This window comes from Taudactylus pleione, unplaced genomic scaffold (assembly GCF_031769625.1).
Source record: "Taudactylus pleione unplaced genomic scaffold, aTauple2 ptg000201l, whole genome shotgun sequence".
NCBI classification, from domain to species: domain Eukaryota; kingdom Metazoa; phylum Chordata; class Amphibia; order Anura; family Myobatrachidae; genus Taudactylus; species Taudactylus pleione.
This window is the reverse complement of record NW_028284603.1, coordinates 28,075,093-28,097,696: the sequence shown is the minus strand read 5'-3', so window position 1 is coordinate 28,097,696 and position 22,604 is coordinate 28,075,093. Positions and strand designations below refer to the sequence as shown.

The 22,604-nt window shown below is 47.6% G+C and overlaps 1 protein-coding gene across 1 annotated transcript; it reads right to left on the bottom strand.

Annotated features, from left to right (window-relative positions):
• Positions 1–20,068: 20,068 nt before the first annotated feature.
• LOC148518265 (uncharacterized) lies at positions 20,069–21,157 on the bottom strand. The gene has a single exon (XM_088477442.1). The coding sequence runs from the start codon at positions 21,155–21,157 to the stop codon at positions 20,069–20,071; it is 1,089 nt and encodes a 362-aa protein (XP_088333568.1).
• Positions 21,158–22,604: the final 1,447 nt, after the last annotated feature.

Below are 22,604 nucleotides of genomic sequence, written 5' to 3'. Positions count from 1 at the left end.
GGAGATTCCTAGATGGTTAAGGTTCCCACCTCTACTTACTCTGGCTTTACAAAGAGTACAGATGGTAGAAATAATTCCACACTTAAGAAGTGGATTTTTTTTATCTCTTGCCCAGGCATGACAATGGGCTTTTCCTTATCATGGGCAATGCCTGTTTCTTCCACTGGTGCCTGATTTACACAAACAACATCCTCATCAACAACATCCTTATTAGCGTCAGCTACACAAATGTCATGCTCATCCTGGTACACTTCCACAGAAGCATCCTCGATTTTTATGTCAGCATGTTTACTTGTGCTTAAATCATCATAAGAGGCAGCACCACCAGTCATAAATAAAGGCCAGGACCTTAGCCTTTCCTTGCCACTTATTTTATGTCTTTCTGCAACTAACTTGAACCAAAAGATTGGTTCTTGATTTTAGATTCCCTGACTTAAGCCCTGTATGCCCTTGGGCATAGGCTATAGTAAATGATGTAGATGGACTAGTATCATCATGACTGGTGGTACTGGCAGCAGCTCCAGTTCTAGTACTGTATGTGTTTCCTGCTCTCCTCTCAACTGATCATTCTCCATATCAACAAACACGAATGAAGTGGGGTATAGCACACACGTCATTTTGTACCAATTTTAAATATTACACTGCGGTATCAATGACCTATAGTGTCACAAGATTTTTATATGAATAAGAAAAGAATAACATACTGCGCTGTCACTTAGTGTCACAAGATTATTTATGAATAAGAATAACACACTGCGATACCACTTACAGTGTCACAAGATTATTTATGAATAAGTAAAGAATAACGCACTGCGCTACCACTTAGGGCTATATTCAATTGCCGGCAAAAAGCTGTTCTCGGCGAAAAGTTCTCACTGGTGACATCATTTTACCAGGTGAGAACTTTTCCCCATATTCAATTCCATAGACTTATCGCCAGTGCGAAAAGTTTGCGCCTTGTAACCAGCGGGAAAGATTCATCTCTGAAAGGAGGCGGAAAAAAGTGCAGAATTGGGGGTTTGGGGTGCTAACTTGCACAGCACCCCTGCAGCCTTTGGACAGTCCCCCAAAGGTAAACTGCATCAAAAAAAGTAAAAAAAAATACTTTAGATCCCCCCCCAAAAAAGTACTTTCGTTTTATGGGTTAAAAAATCCAAAGTTGAGGGACAAATTTAACAACTAGCGAAATCGACTCCAGGGGGTCCCCCAAGTATGCCCAAGCTGTTTTTTTTATTGCAGGTGCTTGCTGAAGGTGCATTTTTTAAAAATGCACTTTACCAATTTTTAACCATGCTTGCACCCATTTTCATGTACCCCAAATTTGCTGGGACTACTTATTTTTGCAGAAAAAACCTTGAAGAAGGCATTGCAGCCAAAACGCGTTGGAGACATAACCCCCCCCCCCACTCCTGTGCAAGCGCAGAAGTGAGACCGGACACCGGCGTCTCCCCTTCCGTCCCCGGCTCTCTCCCCCACAAGATACATCAGTGCCTTATCAGGAGACTCGCTCCTACACAGCACTGCCCCACCGTGTGTCGCACACCAGCCCAGGAGGCCACGAACACCATCCTAAACGCACACACCGCTGATCCCAAAGACATAGAGAGGAAGGTCATCCCCCTCCCAAAGGCCAGCTTTCAGCACCACCAGCCGAAAGCATCCTCCAGGCCCAGGAAGGGGTAGACTTCCCCATACTGTACCACCTCCACAGGCAGCCCCAGGGCAGTGAAGGACCCCACAGGTGCAGTACCACACAGACGCCCCAGTGAACCGTCCTCTGCATTCAGCACCAAGACAAACAGCATGAGGCACGAAGAGAAAAAACAACTGTAAGCAAAATTCTACTGCCAGCAGCATCTCCACTTCTTGTAAGGACCTACTGGTAGGTATAAACTTTGGCTAACCACCATGCGGGACACCGCCTACTCTAAACATCCGAGACTGTACTCACCCCACCATCTAGCCCACACACCCACATCGACTCATAAGACTGTAGACCAATACGTGCTAGTCATAGAACAGCAAGGCAAGGAGCCCCCTGAAAGGGTCTACCAATACTCCCACACAGAGCCAGTCATTCTGACACCACCACACCATCCTCCAACCCCACTACCCCGAGATCCCAAACCATTCCTCAGAACCATACCACCCCTCTCCCCCCGACCATTCCGGAGCAGCATTGTGACTACTCTAATAAAACGGTGTGGCTCCCACACTGTTGTCTGTTTTCAATTCTACATCTCCCAACACACACACTACTTAGCCCAACACCACAACTCCGCCATCTCCAACAACACACAAAAGCACACCTAACCTCCAGTTTAATAGTTACTACAGACAGGACTAGGTACTCCTGTAAAAAGGGGCAGCACTTTCCACCCCTCTGACACACTCAGACTCCACACATACCCACCCTACACACATTACCTCCAGTCTCCCCTATTTTCATTCCACCCCGTACTTACAAACATTCCGCACCACTACTCCCACCCTTCCCTCCCTTCCCACTCCGCATGGTCAAGACCCGGTTCCTCCACCACCCCCCTCCTGCACTACCCCTCCCTATGTTAGCGCAGTTCCTACCCGCCCTGTTCATTCCAAGTGTCACAAGATTATTTATGAATAAGAAAAGAATAACACACTGCACTGCCACTTACAGTGATGCCATCATGTTTTATATATAATGCATGTTATTTACCACTTTGTTCTAGTCTTGTAGTCCGCGTGTAGTCTAATCATTTATTCACGTTTGAGGAAAGAACTGAAAAGTTGAATATTAGACTGTGCTACCACTTACAGTGTCACAATATTTTTTATGAATAAGAATAATACACTGTCCTACGACTTATAGTGTCACATTACGTGGACAATAAACTGCGGTCTGGCCGGCAGTGTCATCAAACAATCATAGTGCAGCTAAGTTGCTAACACACACACACACACACAAAGCACTTTTATTTTTTTTTACACTGGAGAAGAGCACCCCTGAATGAGGCAGCAGCCCCTTGATGAACAACACAGACAGCACCCCTTTTTTATGGACAATAAATCAACCCTGCCGAGTACAGACAGACCCCCTGCAGAGTCACAAATACGTGGCAGATAAACTGCGGAAGTGTCACCATACAATAATAGTGCAGCTAAGTTGCTAACGCACACACAAAGAAAGAAAAAAAGTACTTTTATTTTTTTACACTGGGGAAGAACACCCCTAATTGACAGAGCACCCCCCCCCCCCCCCGGATAACACAGCTAGCCTGATGGACAGGACAACAATACAGCAGCAGCCACCGTCAATTGACAGGACGAGTGACACAGCAGCTGTAGCCCAAGACTTCAGCCCAAGACTCCGACTGGACACACACACTGAGTGACTGACAGTGACTGACTACACGTCTGCTAGCTTCTCTCTCCACAGCCGGAGTGAAAATGGCGCCGATTGCTGGGACCTTCATATAATCCAAAACCCGCGAGAATCCGACAGCGGGAGGATGACGCATTTTGCCTCGTTTTCTGATCCAAGCCAGGCGGGAAAACTCGAGCCAGACTCAGATCTCCCCTCGGAACACGAAGAACCGGACCCACTCATCTCTATTAATTAGTATAAAAATAAATAAAGCTGACCATCCTTTCCCCTTACACAAGTCTCTTATGATTATGGTTGATGGTTTACCCTACACTGAGGAGGGAACACTCATCAGATGATGGGGCGTTTATTAAAATTAGGGAGAGATTGTCTGCTGTCTATAATGATACTGATACTATGGGGCCTATTTATGAAATATTTCTGTCCTTTAAAGATACAGCAATTGTATGAACTATGTGGGGGTATATGGAAGTGATGGACAACCTGATACACTTCAAAAGGGCCGCATAATACCCTAATCTCAGTAATAAATTAGAACAATATAGATAATAACATATCAGCAGTCGTTTTAATGAAAGATAAACAAGTGCTATAAGCAATAACAAACAAATTTGTCAATTCATTGACACTTCTGGGTGTTCAGATTTCCCGTTCACATTTGAAAGATAGTTATAAAGCCGGAACGGGCACAACGTAATGCCCTCAGCCATCCTGTTGTGTAGGTTATTTTTCATGTGCCCCATGATAGAAAATGTCCATTCACAATTATAACTAGAACCCCAAAAAGCGAATTTGCAGCACACTGGTGTGTGACAGGGCCTGTATGACAATCCTTACTTTGCTTTAATGCAGCATGTCCGGCAATCTTGCCAAATTTTTGGACCTTCCATCCATGGAACAAATGCAGGGGCTTGATAATACGATTTGTGCCATTATAGCCTCTCCTCCCACTGCGCAACTGCATGATTTCACTGGGGGAGAGGTCCATGATGATGTGATTCACATAATGATGCCTCACCCATGTAATCGGTATGAAATACCGTCGGCCGCATGGCCGGCTGTTCGATTCCCGGCAGCGGCAGCCCGACAGATGAACAGATCCCGGCAGCGGTAGCCCGACAGCGCTGGAAATCCTGATCGTCCTTAGGTAAGTAATAACTAACCTAACCCCCCTAACTCTAACCCTCCTTAGGGGTGCCTAACCCTAACCTCCCCCCAAGTGCCTAACCCTAATCCCCCCTGTAAGTGCCTAACCCTAATCTCCCCTTCCCCGCTGCCTAAACCTAAGTCCCTTGGGGGGGTACCTAACTCTAAGTCCCCCCGGGGGTGCCTAACCCTAACCCTCCCTCCCCCTAGCCTAAGAGATCTGAGAGAATGCCATGCTCTCCTTGGTGGATGCCCCAAAAATGCATATGTTTCCCATGTATTCCAGGAAAGTTGGCAAATATGAGTATCAAAGGAAAGGTGTAAACTACGTGTACTCTCTCATTGCTTTTTACCGCTAGTAGAAGCATGGAAATGATGAAGCAAAGGATGAAACCATACACACTTCCCCTTGCACTTATGGTTAACAGTGGCATGGCTGCCCTGAAAAATTACAGGCCTTGGTACTTCAAGTGGGCATGCACAATTAGAGTTGTGAGTATGTCTCATCATGCTACCATTGAGATGCTGTGCTGCAGTGGGTGTGGCCACACAACACTGAGGGTAGGCATATGTCTCTTTAGTTGGCCTGGGTACTTAGTACCCACTACCTTCTCGACAGTGGCATAAGGGGCACAATAGAGTGTCCTCCGTTATTTTCCCAAACGCTGATGTAATCACTGGCTACACACAAAACATATCTAGAATTATCACAGCTGGCATGTGGTGTCACTGGCATTTTCTTAACGCCATTGTGTAACCTCAATATTTCCAAATACATAAGGAGCCTCTTTGTATTTCTCAAAAAAAATAAAATTATTCAGAAAACTGAGATGACAAATTCCCCAGCACAATCATGTTTGTTATGGAGAAAGCTAAAGCTGACCATTGTCAGTGCTATTTGTTTTTTTCAGTGAAATTTACTTTAATATACGGCTAAATCCCCAGTGCCTCTTTCTGTTTAATAAACTCTGCATACATTCATTTATAGTGTTTAGACGTCTTTTCCACACTGATACCCATATCTGTGTTAGTCATACTTTCTGGAGAAGTCAGAGACCTGTAGACTGAATTATGATGGGAGTCACTAAGCAGAGACACACCAGAGAGATTGACAGGGTAATGGAACATTCTGCACAGCAGATCACTTACTATAATGCGAGGGGAAGAATGTCGTTTCCGTACATCTCTAGTGGTTATAACAGAGCATTACAAAACTTTGAGGACATCATCAAACATTTCCAGCAGACTAAGTGAATATCATCTCACTCTTAAAAATTGTTTGAGATGTCAGATTCTCTATACCATTTTGTTGATGGTCTGTGATAAAAGCTGCTTCATTATGTAGGGGCAGGAGAAAGAAATTCTCACAATCTCTGCAGTGCATTATGTATTAAAAGCCACACCAGCCATGTTAAGTTGCTATTAACAGGGCCGGATTACTAGTGGGGTGGGTGGAGCAACAGCTCCAGGCCCACCGTGAAAATAGGCCCACAGGATCCACTGCAGTGCAGGCAGTTTTAACAGGGAATAGAAAAAAATCCCTGTCAACGCTGTCTACACTGCAGGCAGTGGAAGGATCTGAAGCCCCAGCCATTCACCCCCTCTACCCTCCCCACATCAGCCATCCGAAGCTCCGTGATCTGAAGCCTTCCACCTGGGCTAGGCGAGTATTCTCCCCTTGCCAATCCTAAGATCCGCCCCCATGTCGAGAAGCTCCGTCCCCATACCGGCCGAAGCTTCGCCCCCATACCGACCGAAGCTCCTCCCCCAGTTCGTGCTAGGGGTCCCATCCACAGTTATGTCCCCTGTCATCTGAAGCCTCATCCATTCATCCCCACCCACCTCCCTTGATTGAGTTGACAGCTGAAAGCAACCCACAGGTCGGTTTAATGCACACCTATGTATGTATCTATACATATATATATATATAGTGTCCAGAAAGAAGTGCACTCATCAGTCTTGAAGTAAATATTTATTTTTAATGCAATAAAATCAAACACAGTCAGCCATCTTTGTCAAGATCCATGTGAGGATCGAAAAGTAGATGGCTGACTGTGTTTGATCTTATTGCATTAAAAGAAGACATTATTTACTTCATGACTGTGAGTGCACTTCTTTCTGGACACTATATTAATCCTTAGGCAATAGGGCATTGATGTGGCACCCCAGCAACACTAGTGATTGTTTATATATATATATGGTCTGGCACTCCTAACAATTAAAGAACCTGCAGCTGGTGCCCTCACAGTCAAAAAAAATCTACAGAGCAGAGGTGCGGCACTCTAATGCCGGGTACACACTAGACAATATCGTATCCTCCAACATGACCCATTCCATTAGGTACAAAATGCTCTGCTCCTGGACTTCCCACCTAATGTATGATTGCAGTCACCTGTGTTGAACTAGGTAATTGATGAGACAGGTGTTTCACCACAGGTGGCTGCAATCATAAATTAAGAAGGAAATCCAGGAGCAGAGCATTTTGTACCTAATGGAACAGGTCATATTGGAGCGTCTGCACCCTTTATATAAAATCAACTTTATGTTCATCTACTAAAGTATTGCTCATCTTAGTCCCCTTTATGGCTTAAGTCAGTATTTTGCATGGGTCAGACACGCAAAACACTGTAATCTGCAATTCAGGCTCCTCCTGAGTATGTTTGAAAGTGAGCTGCTCTTACAAATGTTTTCACAAAGGTATGTATACACAATATATATTGTGTATGAAGGCGGCAACAGTACAGTGATTTCAAGCTTAGCTGACCAATGATCCAGTTTGCTCAGTGCTGTACATGTCAAGGGGAGATAAGGGATATACAGTACACTATGGGGCATATCTAATTGGCCACGACACGAACCTCACAACCAATTTTGGATTACCGCTTGTATGCGCGCTCCCGATACTGTCTGTAGTCAATAAAAAAAATGCAGCTTTGAAAACCCAGCGGTGCGTGAAAAAAAAAAAGAACTCACATGTCCCGGACATCTGCTCCTCCCAGCTGCTGCATCCTCCGAAGGCTGGACCGGCTCATGTGCTCCTCTGCAGAAGAATGAAGCCGGCCAGGGAAGGTAAGTGTAGTGTGTGCAGGGAGGGGGTGCAGGGTAGCGGGGGTTGTTTAGTGTGTTCAGGGGAGGGAGGTGCAGGAAAGTGGGGCTAGTGTAGTGTGTACAGGGAAGGGTGCAGACTAGTGGGGGTAGTGTAGTGTGTGTGGGAGGGGGTGCAGGGTAGCTGGGATAGTGTAATGTGTACGGGGAGGGGGGTGCGGGGTAGTGGGGGTAGTGTAGTGTGTGTGGGAGGGGGTGCAGGGTAGCTGGGATAGTGTAATGTGTACCGGGAGGGGGGTGCAGGGTAGTTGGGGTATTGTAGTTTGTGTGGGAGGGGGTGCAGGGTAGAGGAGGTAGTGTAATGTGTACGGGGAGGGGGTGCAGGGTAGTGGGGCTAGTGTAGTGTGTGAGAGGGGGTGCAGGGTAGAGGGGTAGTGTAATGTGTATGGGGAGGGGGTGCAGGGTAGTTGGGGTATTGTAGTTTGTGTGGGAGGGGGTGCAGGGTAGTGGAGATAGTGAAGTGTGTGTGGGAGGGGGTGCAGGGTAGTGGAGGTAGTGTAGTTTGTGTGGGAGGGGGTGCAGGGTAGTCGAGGTAGTGTAGTGTGTGTGGGAGGGGGTGCAGGGTAGAGGGGGTAGTGTAATGTCCGGGGAGGGTGGAGAAGGGGTAGTATATACCTGTCTTGTGCTTGGCCAGTCCATGGAAGCTGTCTGCGATGCTGGAGAGAAGAACAGGAGGAGGAGGCAGCACAGCAAAAGGTGAGTAATTAATGACTAACTAAGCTAATTGGAAACTTACAATTGCTTAGTCAGTCATTAGGGGGGTTGCCACCGGGGTCCCAGAGCAATACCCGACCATTTTTCCTAAAGTTATGGATTTTAAGGTAAATTGGTTGTGCTGTAGAAGTGCACAAATAAAACCTCCTGGCACTCAAAAAATTAAAAACCCTGCACCTAATTGAATAGCAAAAATCCCACACCTGCAGGTGCAGAATATTTGCTATTTTCACACTTAATTTAATATGCCCCTATAGCTAGCAATCTGCACGGGCTCCTGTTTGTGTATGAGCTGCATTTGAATTGGTATATATCTTGTGCATTAGGGACAGAGACAGTACTGTGATTCAAGAGGAGAGGTACCGCAAAGGCCCTAATTATCAAAATAGTTAAGAAACAAATATTGTAAGTTTAGTGTTCCCTATACAGGGAGTGCTAAATTGTTATATGGTTGGTGATGCTTCCTAGAGATGTATAACTGTATAGACGTGGAGAGACTCTTTTTTTCTGGGGCACAGCTGACCAAAAAATACTGTGCTGTGTCTGAGTGAGCTGCAGCCCAAAGAAGACAACGTATCTCCCATCCAGATTCTAGTGCCGACTACTCCACCAGACCATCAGTATCTGGTACTCTCATACTGCCCTTCTCCCATCCAGATACTAGTGTGGACTACTCCACCAGATCATCAGCAGCTGGTACTCTCACACTGGCCTGCTCCCATCCAGATACTAGTGCGGACTATTCCACCAGACCATCAGTAGCTGGAACTCTCACACTGGCCCTCTCCCATTCGAATACCAGTGCATATTACGCCATTGGGCCAGCCTCACAGGGCTTTCCCTTTTCCAGGATATCAATCCAGTGTGTCTGACTGTACAGTTGTGTGGTTATCCACCATGGCTGCCTACACCTGGTAATTGTAACAGCTTCTATTTATCCCAATATAATTTATTTTTGTTCACAGCATCCCTTATATACATTGGAGCGACAGTGCTTATGCTAATATGACATCACACTTTTATTGTGTTTTTATGGAAATTGGTTTTCAAGTGAAAGTTAGATAAAACCTGTATGATATTAGAATTGTATAAATATATGTTTAGATGGTCTCATATGCTTGCATTTGTTTATATTGCACCAAAATAATATGAGTATGAATATGAGTCTAACATCTTCTGTGTACAGTATCACATGAGTAATATCACTTTTTTGTATTTATGGTTTTTTGCTTAATTTTTCAGTTAGATACTTTAGTACATTATTGCATGTGACTGGCCGCTCTTGATAGCCTTCCCACAGTTCACTTAAAACATTTTGTAAAGGAAAAAAATGGATGAAAGCATTTATAGAGTAAGACCATATTCCTCATTCTGTAAGCTGCATAACTATTTATGCAGTGAGTATCCTGTTAGTTTCATTTTACCCTTGTATGTCTTATTTTCAGGTATTGCTAATCGCACATTGTAACCTATGAAGTATGAAGTGCACCCTCACTACCTCATGGCTACCTCACTGGTAAACAATGCATGATTCTGGTGATTTAGAAAGGATCTCTCCTAGTGTTTTCCCCAATTATGTGTCATCTCTTGACTTGCATTAATCTCTTACATACAATTATTGATCACTTATTACTCAGAGGCATCGATCCAATCTCATCATGTCTCCATAAACCCCTCTCATTTGCATTGTCACCTCAGTGTTTAGGCTGCAGATCTCACACACTTACCTGTACTTTATCTAAGCTGAGCTTTCATCCTTTCAGCCTCCCCACCACCATATTACTTCCATTACCAACTCTGCTCTCATTTACCTCGTCAGGCCTCACTTCAGCCTCTTCGCCTTTTGAGAGCATCTATTCATAAAAATAAAGACAACTTCGAGAAGAAATATATATTTTTTAAAAATATTTAAGCTTTTATTCAAGTAATATATAAACTTTTGTTTTATTTACTCTGCATTATAAAATAGAGAATTCTGGACCAAGATTGATCCAGAATTCTTACACTCTTGTCCTATAAGAGGAACAAGATGGCGGAAACCTCATGACTCACAAAGAATCATCCTTCAGCACTCAGGAGAGGAAAAACCCCCTGTGGAGGAAACCTCTGGGGACCCATTGCTGAAGGACTGCCCGTCCCTCTAGGCATTAAGAGGCTATGCAGAGTTTGCCCAAATCACACACCCACCACTAACCTTACAAAACCCGTCATCTCTTCTGTCACCTCAATCTGCTCTTTTGACCTAATACCCGGCCGATGATAAACGCATCTGCACGTCGATGGTGAGCGCATGTCCACGGTGAGAGATAGAAAAGAGTGTAACAGATAGGGGAAGTGAGCATGGGAGGGGGAGAGACAAGACAGAGAGGGTAAGAGGGGGGTGGGAAGAAAAAACCCTAGCACCCCCTTAGTAATTAGAGCTCCATGTAAGAAAGAGTTATGACCCCTTTAGTACTAATTTCTGGTGCTAAAAGGGGTGATGACTGCAATACTATATTTAGGAAACAGCTCTAACGCTGTTTCTAAAGTACCCACAGGGTTTGAGCTCTATGCGCATACACAGACGGTCATCACGTATGTACATTAAGTTAGTGACCCATCGCCGGCAGCATTAGGCTGCCAGGAACACAGCAGGGGATGCAGCGGAGGAGGAGGACACCGCTGGACCTCCCTGTGGTGGTAAATACTAGCAGCATATTCGTATGCATCACAGTGACACAAAACAAAATATACCACCGGCATTTAGTATCACTTTTACATGGAGCCCAAACTATGATCTAGATGTAACATTTACTAATGACAGTCTTGGATAAAAACAAATAACTAAAGCACAATATGCTGTAATTCTCTCACACCTCTGTACATTAATAACAATGGAACAGACCGCAATAGGGAGAGTGTAAAGAACTTAATTAGGAAATGTATAGTCCTATCCAACACCCACCTGGAGCACTGTGTAAAGGAATTAATTAGGAACAGTATAGTCCCAGCCAGACAGTGCCCACCTAACACCTATAAGAGATGTTCCAGATGCAGATGCTTTTGTGCTGTAATGACACTGTCGCACTAGGTGTGAGATTCCGATTTTAACCAATACTGCCCTGTCCCCAAGGTCTTAAGTCATATTACAGTAGTCACGCTGTCTGCCGACGCATGGAACTAAGGGGGTCATTCAGACCTGCTCGTGAGCGGCAGTACGCTCGCAAGCGGGTCGATGTCCCCCACTGCGCATGCGCATGACGGAGGGAGCTCCGTCGTGCGCATGTGCGAGACCCCTAGAGCGACGGGCTCTCCATCGCTCCGGGTCTCGCACCAAAGGGGCCGTGCTGTCGATGTTGATTGACATAACGCCCCCTTTGGTGGGCGTGCCTGCCAGATGGAGGCGTTCCCATGGGAACGCCTACCATCTCAAGCCGGCCCCACTGACATCACTAGTGATGTCAGTGGGAGTGATTTTGGCTCTGATAGAGCCAAAATCACTCCAGGGCTTGCGGCGAGACCCTACCGCAGGGTCTCCATCGCAAGCCCGATGGTCGCGATGGTCTTGACCATCGCGACCATCATCATGGACGCTCGCATAAGCTGTGGGTGGTAACCCACAGCTATGCGAGTGTCCATGAGGACGCTCCTAAAACAGGTAGGAGGGCCCTGATTCAGAGCGAGCGCTCTGGTCAGAGCGTTCAGCTCTGAATCAGGCCCTAAGGCCCTGATTCAGAGCTGAATGCTCTGACAAAGTGCTCGCTCTGAATCAGGGCCATCCCTCTTACTGTTTGGAGCGGCCTCCTGGCCGCTCGCTATAGCTGTGGGTGGTCAAGACCATCGCGACCATCGGGCTTGCAACGAGATCCTTGCGGTAGGGTCTCGCTGCCACAAGCCCTGGAGTGCTTTTGGCTCTATCAGAGCCAAAAGCACTCCCACTGACATCACTAGTGATGTCAGTGGGGCCGGCCCCAGACAGGCGTTCCCATAGGAGCGCTTCCGTCTGGGCAGCCACGCCCCCGACATGCCCATCAAAGGGGACGTACTGTCAATCACCATCGACAGCATGCCCCCTTTGGTACGAGACCCATAATGACGGCTTGGTCGTCGTTATTTGGGTCTCGCCCATGCGCATGATGGAGCCGCCTCCGTCATGCGCATGCGCACTTGGGCAACATCGACCCGCTTGTGAGCGCTCAGCGCTCGCGAGCAGGTCTGATTCAGGTCCAAAGCTGCCCTTATCTTTGTCCAGTCACTAACCTTATGCGAGTATCTCCTGCTGGTGTGTGGTGCAGTGTCAGTGAACTGGTAGTGTATGAGAGAGGCAGCAACAGCAAAGCCCTGATACAGGCAGTTACCATTATGACATCACAACATGAACTCACAGACTCCAACAGACAGGAATAGAATGGTTATTTCTGGTTTGAGGCCCCTGGTGTCTTTTGTATGACTGACCTAAGGAAAATGTGATGTCACTTCTTATTTACACCTATTACATTCACATCAGATTATTATTATTTTTATGGCAGGGTTTCCCTTTTAATTTTTGTGCTGCTTTGTATGAACCCAATTTCACTGGTTACGGGTTTTTCAAACAAAATAAATGAATAAAAAAATTAATTCCAGTATAAAAAACATTATCAATACAGGTATGTAAAATATGGGTGTATCATTTACATTCCTTTGGGAAGCATTACATTTGTAAATCAAATCACATTCAGCACCATGCTTATATAAACCCAAAAACTTATATAAACAAACTGAAAGCAATAACACCTCTATATAAAGTAGTAAAACTTTACATTGTTTTTTAATGTTATAGTGTATCAGTGATCGCCTCAATAAAGGATTAAGCACTGTTTATGGCACTGACCTCCCTCAGACGTATTGTTATACTTTCAATTAAACATCATATTGGCCATAAAACTCAGCTCTACATTCTCTCCCTTCCCCATTAGGATCTGCAGAGCAGCTATGGAAAGTGTCCAATTGTCAAGTAGAACTTTGTTAAGAAAAAAATATATATACTAAAATATTATAATAATAGTTGTCAAAAACCATAAGGGCAGCAAGTGAATAGACCTATATATGGTCACCAGAGGCTGCATCTGGGACCTCCGGGACTCTGCTTGATGGAAGACAGATATCACTGCATCACATTAAACAGCTGAAATTGATTAGTTCATGTTTATGTGACTGCAGTAACCAGTCAGGAAAGCCCTGGCATGGGCCTGTGTGATGGGAGGGGCTATTCTAAATGCACCAATCACACCAGAGTATATCTGTGGGATGTATTATTCATATAGTATATAAGGGACCATGTAGTATATAAGGGACCACGTGATGGATGCCATTTCACTCCGGCTGTGGAGACTGAGCAGGGAGGGTGAGTAGGGCTGGGAGAGGTGCTGGTGCTATCTGCTGTGTCCTGGGCTTTTGATTGCTGATCCATTTGATCCATTTTGGTCTCTGGTCACGGTGCTATCACTGTCACTGTGCTGTCTGCTGATCCATTCTGGTCTCTGGTCACGGTGTTGTCACTGTCACCGTGCTGTCTGTTGATCCATTCTGGTCTCTGATCACGGTGCTGTCACTGTGCTGTCTGCTGATCCATCTGGGCTGTCTGCTGTGTCCTGGGCTTGTGCTGTGTCCATCTCTGGGCCCAAGTTCTGGACTCAAAAAAAAAAATCAAAGTGTCTTTTATATTTTTCTGTGTGTGCATGCATGTTAGGCTTAACCGCAGTAGCGCACAAGATCCAGCCCAACTCCAGTCCTGCTAAAACCCCAAAAAATCAATCAATCAAAGTGACTTTTATATTTTTCTGTGTGTGCTATTGGGTGTTAGGCTTAACCGCAGTAGCGCACAAGAGCCAGCCAGCAACGCACGTTGCAACCTTGTGCTACCCGACTCCAGTCATTCTCAAAAAAACAAAACAATGAGTGTCTTATACTTTTTTCTTCTGTGTGTGCTCGTGGGTGTTAGGCTTAACCACAGTAGGACACAAGAGCCAGCCAGCAACGCAAGTTGCAACCTAGTGCTGCCCAACTCCAGTCGTTCTCAAAAAAAAAACAATAAAAGTATCTTATATTTTTTTCTTCTGTGTGTGCTCATGGGTGTTAGGCTTAACCGCAATAGCGCACAAGATCCAGCCTAACTCCAGTCGTGCTAAAAACAAAGAAAATCAAAGTGTCTTTTATATTTTTCTGTGTGTGCTCGTGGGTGTTAGGCTTAACCGTAGTAGCACACAAGAGCCAGCCAGCAACGCACATTGCTACCTAGTGCTGCCCGACGCCAGTCATTCTCAAAAAAACAAAACAATGAAAGTGTCTTATACTTTTTTCTTCTGTGTGTGCGTGCGTGTTAGGCTTAACTGCAATAGCGCTCAAGATCCAGCCAGCAACGCAAGTTGCAACCTTGTGCTGCCCAACTCCAGTCGTTCTAAAAAAAAACCAATAAAAGTGTCTTATATTTTTTTCTTCTGTGTGTGCTCATGGGTGTTAGGCTTAACCGCAATAGCGCACAAGATCCAGCCCAACTCCAGTCGTGCTAAAAACAAAGAAAATCAAAGTGTCTTTTATATTTTTCTGTGTGTGCTCGTGGGTGTTAGGCTTAACCGTAGTAGCACACAAGAGCCAGCCAGCAACGCACATTGCTACCTTGTGCTACCCGACTCCAGTCATTCTCAAAAAAACAAAACAATGAAAGTGTCTTATACTTTTTTCTTCTGTGTGTGCTCGTGGGTGTTAGGCTTAACTGCAATAGCGCTCAAGATCCAGCCAGCAACGCAAGTTGCAACCTTGTGCTGCCCAACTCCAGTCGTTCTCCAAAAAAAAAACAATAAAAGTGTTTTATATTTTTTTCTTCTGCGTGTGCTCGTGGGTGTTAGGCTTAACCGCAATAGCGCACAAGATCCAGCCCAACTCCAGTCATGCTAAAAACAAAGAAAATCAAAGTGTCTTCTATATTTTTCTGTGTGTGCTCGTGGGTGTTAGGCTTACCCGTAGTAGCACACAAGAGCCAGCCAGCAACGCACATTGCTACCTAGTGCTGCCCGACGCCAGTCATTCTCAAAAAAACAAAACAATGAAAGTGTCTTATACTTTTTTCTTCTGTGTGTGCTCGTGGGTGTTAGGCTTAACTGCAATAGCGCTCAAGATCCAGCCAGCAACGCAAGTTGCAACCTTGTGCTGCCCAACTCCAGTCGTTCTCCAAAAAAAAAACAATAAAAGTGTTTTATATTTTTTTCTTCTGCGTGTGCTCGTGGGTGTTAGGCTTAACCGCAATAGCGCACAAGATCCAGCCCAACTCCAGTCATGCTAAAAACAAAGAAAATCAAAGTGTCTTCTATATTTTTCTGTGTGTGCTCGTGGGTGTTAGGCTTACCCGTAGTAGCACACAAGAGCCAGCCAGCAACGCACATTGCTACCTAGTGCTGCCCGACGCCAGTCGTTCTAAAAAAAAAACAATAAAAGTGTCTTATATTTTTTTCTTCTGCGTGTGCTCGTGGGTGTTAGGCTTAACCGCAGTAGCGCACAAGATCCAGCCCAACTCCAGTCATGCTAAAAACAAAAAAAATCAATCAAAGTGTCTTTTATATTTTTCTGTGTGTGCGTCTGTGTTAGGCTTAACCGCAGTAGCGCACAAGAGCCAGCCAGCAGCGCAAGTTGCTACCTTGTGCTGCCCGACGCCAGTTGTGATCAATTGGTGCTCTGGGCCCAAGTTCTTCTGGAACTCACAAAAAATATAAATCATCATTTGTCTTTTTTTCTAATATTTTTGTGTGTGCGCACGACTGCACGTGTGTGAATTTTGTAACCGCACCTTGGCCACACTATTGGTGATTGTGACACTGCTTCAAGACTGCAGAAAATATGGAGGGTTGTCACATGACAGGAGAGCAAGGCCAAGAACCACATGTTGTAGCTGCCACCAGCAATGCAAGGCTGTCAACTTCCTCATCCTCTAGGAAGGCCCATGCCCCAGGGCTTAAGTCACGCCATCGATATGGTAAAGCAAGTTTTACTGAAGTTAAGAAAAAAAAATTGAAAGGATATTTGCCTTTAGATAAACCAAAAATTGGCAATATGCCATAAACGCTCTAGGTCAGATCACCTCACACACTCATGCAACACAATCACACAACGCCTTAACTAAAATAAAGACAGACACATTGCATTGGGTGAAGTGGGTCGGCTTTTTATTCAAACTATGATAAACTATTTAAGTGAGCCTATTTAGAATTATTATATCTAAAAAATGCGAGAGAGAAAATGGTGGCGGGGGCTTGGATGGCCTATTATGCAACACAACATATCAAACATAATATCAGAAAAATAGTAAATTAGCGAGCCTGAACAGCCCGCCCAATGAAACCTCGGGACCATCTGCCCCCTTGTTCCATACAACTCGCAGGGTGTTGGCCTTCTGCCTGACCCTGCGGGGATTGCAACTTGGGGGGCCCCCGTGCCAGAGAGGGGGGACCGTACCACCTGGACCGGTGGTACTGATGAAGCCCTAACGTCCGCCCCAGGCGCACGGGCAACCCCCCAGGGATGAACTAAAACTATCCATAACTCAACAAAACTAAAAGGCCATACAAGACCGGGCCAACAGGACACCGTCCACCACCGCCACCATAACTACCTACCAGCTACGAAACTAGACATCTAGACTCCTCAGACACCTAAACAAGTTTCTGGAAAAAATTCCCAAACCCCCTCTGGATAAGTGGACCCCGTCCGGTCGAAAATGCTCCCTTTGAGACACCGGGATATTGTCATGCCTGGCTACCGCCCCACTGCTGGTGATGAGGGCCCTGCGAACTACCGAATTTACTCTCCTCCTCGACATCTCAATGGCCCTAGGGTTCTCAGCCCCTCTCCAGACAAGTCTGGCCACAATTTCTGACCATATAATCATGCAAAAAGGCCAAGCCTCCACCAGTGCAATTAACTCCCTCCTAATAGTCATCCTAAGGTCCAGGCACGACCTTTCAGTGAGGTCATTCCCCCCCAAATGTATGACTAGGAAACGGGGGTACCCGAACCTAGCCACTGACTGGCTGAGGACATCCTGCAGCTGGGCCCAGCGCATACCCCGGTGCCCCATCCACCGGATATGCGGCATCTCTGGCAATTCTCTTTCAGACAACAACACCTCAGACCTTGCCAACCAAAAAATGTAGGAATGACCTAATACCCAGATAAAAGAGTTATCAAGCTGACCTCCTGGCAGGAAAAAAGGTAGAATAGATAGATTAATATAAAATCTTTGCAGGTATGGTTAAAATCACATTATGCTAACTTTAACAGCTAGGGGATGTGTGAGAAATAACACTAGGCCTATTTAATGCATATCCTATAACCTAGCATGAGGGGAGATTGGGCAGAAAAAATTTGGGAGGGGGATCCCAACTTGGCCTGAGGCAAAAACACAAAACTTCACTGGGCGGCAGAAGCCTGGGTTAAACCAGTGATAAAACAAAAATTCCTCAAGACCCCCACCTAGGGCGAGTAGCTAGTCCCCAAGTTGGGATGAGCGAAAGCTCGAAGTCAGGCGTAACCTAAGGTAACTACGCCCAACCTTGAACCCCCGCAGCGCCTGCAGGCCAGCCATGCCCCCATCATATCATAGATCCTTTCAGGCCAATGAATGATTGGACGGGCCGTAATCCTGCGGCGTCGACCCAGCAAGCAGGTGTAACCCTTCATCACCCATGACCGACCAAAAATTTATGAAATGGGGAAAGGCACTGGGACAGTCCTTCCACAAAGCCGCCGAAACTTGCCGGCGGCCCAGCAAAGAACCACTCCCAGCAACCCCCCCCCGTTTGCGGCCACCAAACTTTGGGTTTTGCCACGCTGCACCCTGCCCGCTGCGTCTGTTCACCAGACGTCTGTAAAAGTGGAGAAGTGTCCCGTCATTTGACGAAGCTCACTCCGCCACTTCTACCGTCCCCTTCTGGCAAGGAAAAAAAGGCGCACGATGGCCGTGTCTCACAGCCCAAAAAAAACCCAATGTATGAGTAAGGTCAGAATTAGATCTTACCTCGCGGCCTCTCCCTTAATAGGAAATTGCTCCACCTTTCCCATGACGAGAGGTAAACCCTGAAGGTCCCAGGGGCCAGGGACCGGGATGCTACGGCCTCCATGCTGTACGAACCACCTGCCAGACATAATCGGGACATGCATCACCGACCATGTTCGCCCAAGGGGCAAGTCTCCTAAACCTCGCCCACTGAAAACGCGAAAGCGCATCAGCAACATCATTATTAGCCCCTGGAACATGCTGGGCACGAAATTCAATGTTAAATTGGAGGCAGCGCGATATAATTTGCGCAATTAATCTAATGGCGGGCAGACCCGTTGCTTTTTGCCTGTTCAGCGCGTCCACTACCCCCATATTGTCGCACCAAAATATAATTGCTCTATCTTGCAATCGCCCTCCCCAGAGCTCCATAGCGACCATGATGGGGAAAAGCTCCAACAACAGCATGTTCCTGGTCAAACCTTCTGCTATCCAGCTGCAAGACCAAGGAGCAGCGCACCAATATTTTCCTAGCATCGCACCAAATCCCGTAGCCCCAGCCGCGTCAGTGAACAGCTGCAATGTGACGTTTGATACCGGGGGGGCTTGCCAAATGCGAATGCCCTTAAAATTAGTTAGAAAGGCATCCCAAATCACTAAATCACGCCGAATTTCGCTAGTTAACCGCAGGAAATGATGCGGGCTACGAGCCTTTTGCGTCATTCTTTCGAGCTTCCTACAGAAAATCCTTCCGACCGGAATGACCCTACACGCAAAGTTTAAAAGACCCAACAGAGACTGGGTCTGCCTTAATGTCAGCTTACCTACTGACAGGGCCAACAGTATTTCATCCCGCAAACGCTGGACCTTCTCAACCGGCAGACGACAACCCGCAACCGTATCAATTTCGATGCCTAAAAACGAAAGTCTTGAGGTGGGTCCCTCTGTCTTGTTTTCCGCAATGGGAACCCCAAACTCGGAAAACAGCTTGAGCGTGTTTACGAGCAACTGTGCGCACCTAACGGAATCTCGTGGCCCCACTAATAAGAAGTCATCTAGGTAATGAGCGATGCCCGGCTCATGCGTCTCCCTAAACAGACACCAGTGTAGGAAGGTACTAAATTTCTCGAAATAAGCGCACGAAATAGAGCACCCCATGGGCAGGCATTTATCAAAATAAAATCCGTCATTGATCTTGAACCCCATTAAATAATAGACGTCCGGGTGCAGGGGAAGCAGTCGGAAAGCAGATTCGATGTCGACTTTACACATCAGCGCCCCTCCCCCAAACAAACGAACCAAGTCGAGCGCGTCATCAAAAGATTGATAAACCACGTGACAAAGTTCCTTGGGGATAGCATCGTTAACCGACAGGCCCCTCGGGTACGAAAGGTGATGAATAAAACGAAAGCTACCCTGGGTTTTCTTGGGGACCACTCCAACCGGTGATAAAACCAGACCCGGAATTGGAATTTCCGAGAAAGGGCCAATTATCCTACCCATGTCTATTTCTTTATTTACCTTCTCTTGTAAAATCAACGGCATGTCACGAGCTGAACGAAGGTTCCGTCCGGAACCTCCCTGCACCCTAGCTACTAACGGAAGCCTAAACCCTACCGTAAAACCTCCCGCGCAAGAATGTGGCTACGTCCTGAAGCGGGTACGCCTCAAGCCATGGTGCCATGGTCCCTGCCTTGACAGGCGTGGGGGCCCTGCTTAGGATGGTTGCCTTACTTGGTGGAGGGGGCACTAGGGCCATGACTGGCACCGCCCCCTTTTCCCCCTGACGTGCCTCCCGAACCTTTGGAGCATTCCTTAATCGGGTGGGTGCCCCCGCAACGGATGCATGTGTGTCGAAAACGACATCGCCCGCCCAACGCACATTGGCCATTATTGAAGGCAAAGCACTTGCCATGTCTTGCCTTGGGACCCGGCCCCCGGGCTGACCCCCCGCTCGGTGCCGCTGCCTGTCCCCCAAAACTTCTCTGTAAGGGTGCCCCTTCAATTTGAGTGCGCTGTGGTTGTGTTACGTCCACAAAAATCTCTACATCTTTTGTCCCATAGTCTATAACTTCCCTGCCGTGGTGTTTACGATGAAATTCTTCGACGTACACCCGCCATGCCCCGCCCCTGGAGTTGGTGAACATATCATGAATTAAGTACATGTACCTGATCACGCGCATGTGTTCATCGGGACGCGTCTCCAAGTAGCAGGAGGCAAAGATATACATGTTTTTTAACCAAACATGATAGGACATGCCCCCGTCGCGGGCCGACCCCCTGTTTTTCTTTGCGGCTACCCAAGCTCTTTTCCCCCGGCTGGTAAGCGCGAATATGTTGACATAACGACCTCGCCTGATCCGATCTCGGATCCTGGGTCGAACCCCACGCAGCACCGCTGTATTAGCGCATAAGACTCCCTCCGAACAATTGGAATTCACTGACATGCTTCTGCTGGACGAACGGTGCTTGCGCCTATGTCGCCTGTACCTCTTCCTGCCAGCTCGCCGTGACGCCTCTGAGGAATCCGAGGAGGTGGAGGAAAGGCTACTTGTTCCCTGTTCTGACCTATGGCGCCTACGCTTCTTCCTTCGCTGCGCCGATGTCTCCTGGCTACTACTGGAGCTACCAATCCAATCTGGATCGATGGAAGACTCACCATCTGACGGCCCAGCCGCGCCCTCTGCTACCGTGGCTAGTGGCCTTCCGCTGTCGCCTTGACTCTGCATCGTGGAATCCAGCAAGCTCTCTCCTGCTGGGACACAAACAATGTTGTCTTGTACAGAAAATGTTCGCCCCAGGCCTAGCGAATCATCCATGGCCGTACTATGTAAACCTTGCAGCGTTCCTGTGGACGCCCGGGGACCCGAAGCGCCAATAATCTCATCCGCCAACGTTGCCACGCTTCCATCGATCGCTCCTGACGCTATCTGGGTGCTGTTCTGAGCCAATAACGGCGCTAGCGCAGAGAGCAGTGATGCGCACAGTGTGGACACGGTCTCCGCGCGCAACACTGGTACCGCAGCGGATGCAGCCTCGGATCTTGTCCGTGGCACTGTGGACCCTCGCACCACCTCGGCATATGACCGGTTACTGGCCCCCCGCGCACCTCCCCCCAACCCCTCTGTGGAACCAGTAGGGGGTGGGGTGCTGCCTCGAATGGAAGACCCGCCATCACTAGATAGCGACTCACTGGTGGCAGAGGGGGACGTGGTGACCCGCTCGTGCGGCAGGTGGCGCACGTTTTGCCGCCTACCACCCTGCCTAGTACCCCCTCGACTGGCGCCGCCCTGGGCACCCCGGTCCCACACAGCCGCAGCCCCAGTGGGATGCGTGTCGCTGCGTGCCGCCGAGCGCGCAGAACGCCTAGGCAGCGGAGACCGGCCGTGATCGGGTAAAGGAGGCGGGGGGGTGGCGGGCAAGATCCCCCCCCGCCTGGACGCGCGCGCAGGCGGGGACGCCAGCACCGTGGCTGCTCCCCGCCGGGAAGCAGGCCTCCATGTCCTGCCTCCGACGCTAGACCCAGCGTGGGCTAGTGGTAAAACGCCACGCGCAGCAGGGGAAGGCGCCGCTCCCTTCCCCCTATCGCGACTCCCGGCCATAGATGCGGACGGACCGTCCACACCCTGGCCAAGCGCCAGACCCACTACACGAGGTGATCCGCGCGACACTGGGCCCGCGGCCGGGATAGGTGAGCTAGACAGCCCTCTAATGGCCGCCCGGCCGCGAGCCCCCGTGCGAAGCCTGCCCCCTTCCCCCGCCCGATGCTGGCCAGCCGTTAGCTTGCGACCTGCGGGCCGACCGCGCACGGCGTTATGTGATCCCGCTCCCGCGGCCACCGCATCCACCAGGTAACGGGCGTGTATGGCCACAGCACGCCGGGGGCGATCCATGAGTTTGAGGAAAGAGAAGGAATAGAAAGAGAAGGAAGAGGGAGAAATTAAGAAAAGTAGTAGAGGGGCTAAGTGTAAGGAGAGACAGATAGAAACAGATGGGGTGTATTATAACAATAAAATGCACAACTATACAAAATATAAGTCTGGCAACCGTAATACAGTGAAATACACAGAGTAATGATAACAGTACTTCACCACTCCAATCTCCAGAAGAAAAGAGGGAGAATGGAGTCTAACTTACCCATAAAACTCTAGCTCAAACTCCACCCCTGCCCATAACCTGTGCTAATTGGCTAACTCATAACTTGTGCTAATTGGCTAAAACGCCTTTCCTAACCGAACCCCTTTCCATGATAACTACTACAACCCA

Excerpts from the sequence above, each read along its gene's own strand:
- LOC148518265 (XM_088477442.1), bottom strand. The coding sequence starts at position 21,157 with ATGGATGATTCGCTAGGCCTGGGGCGAACATTTTCTGTACAAGACAAC.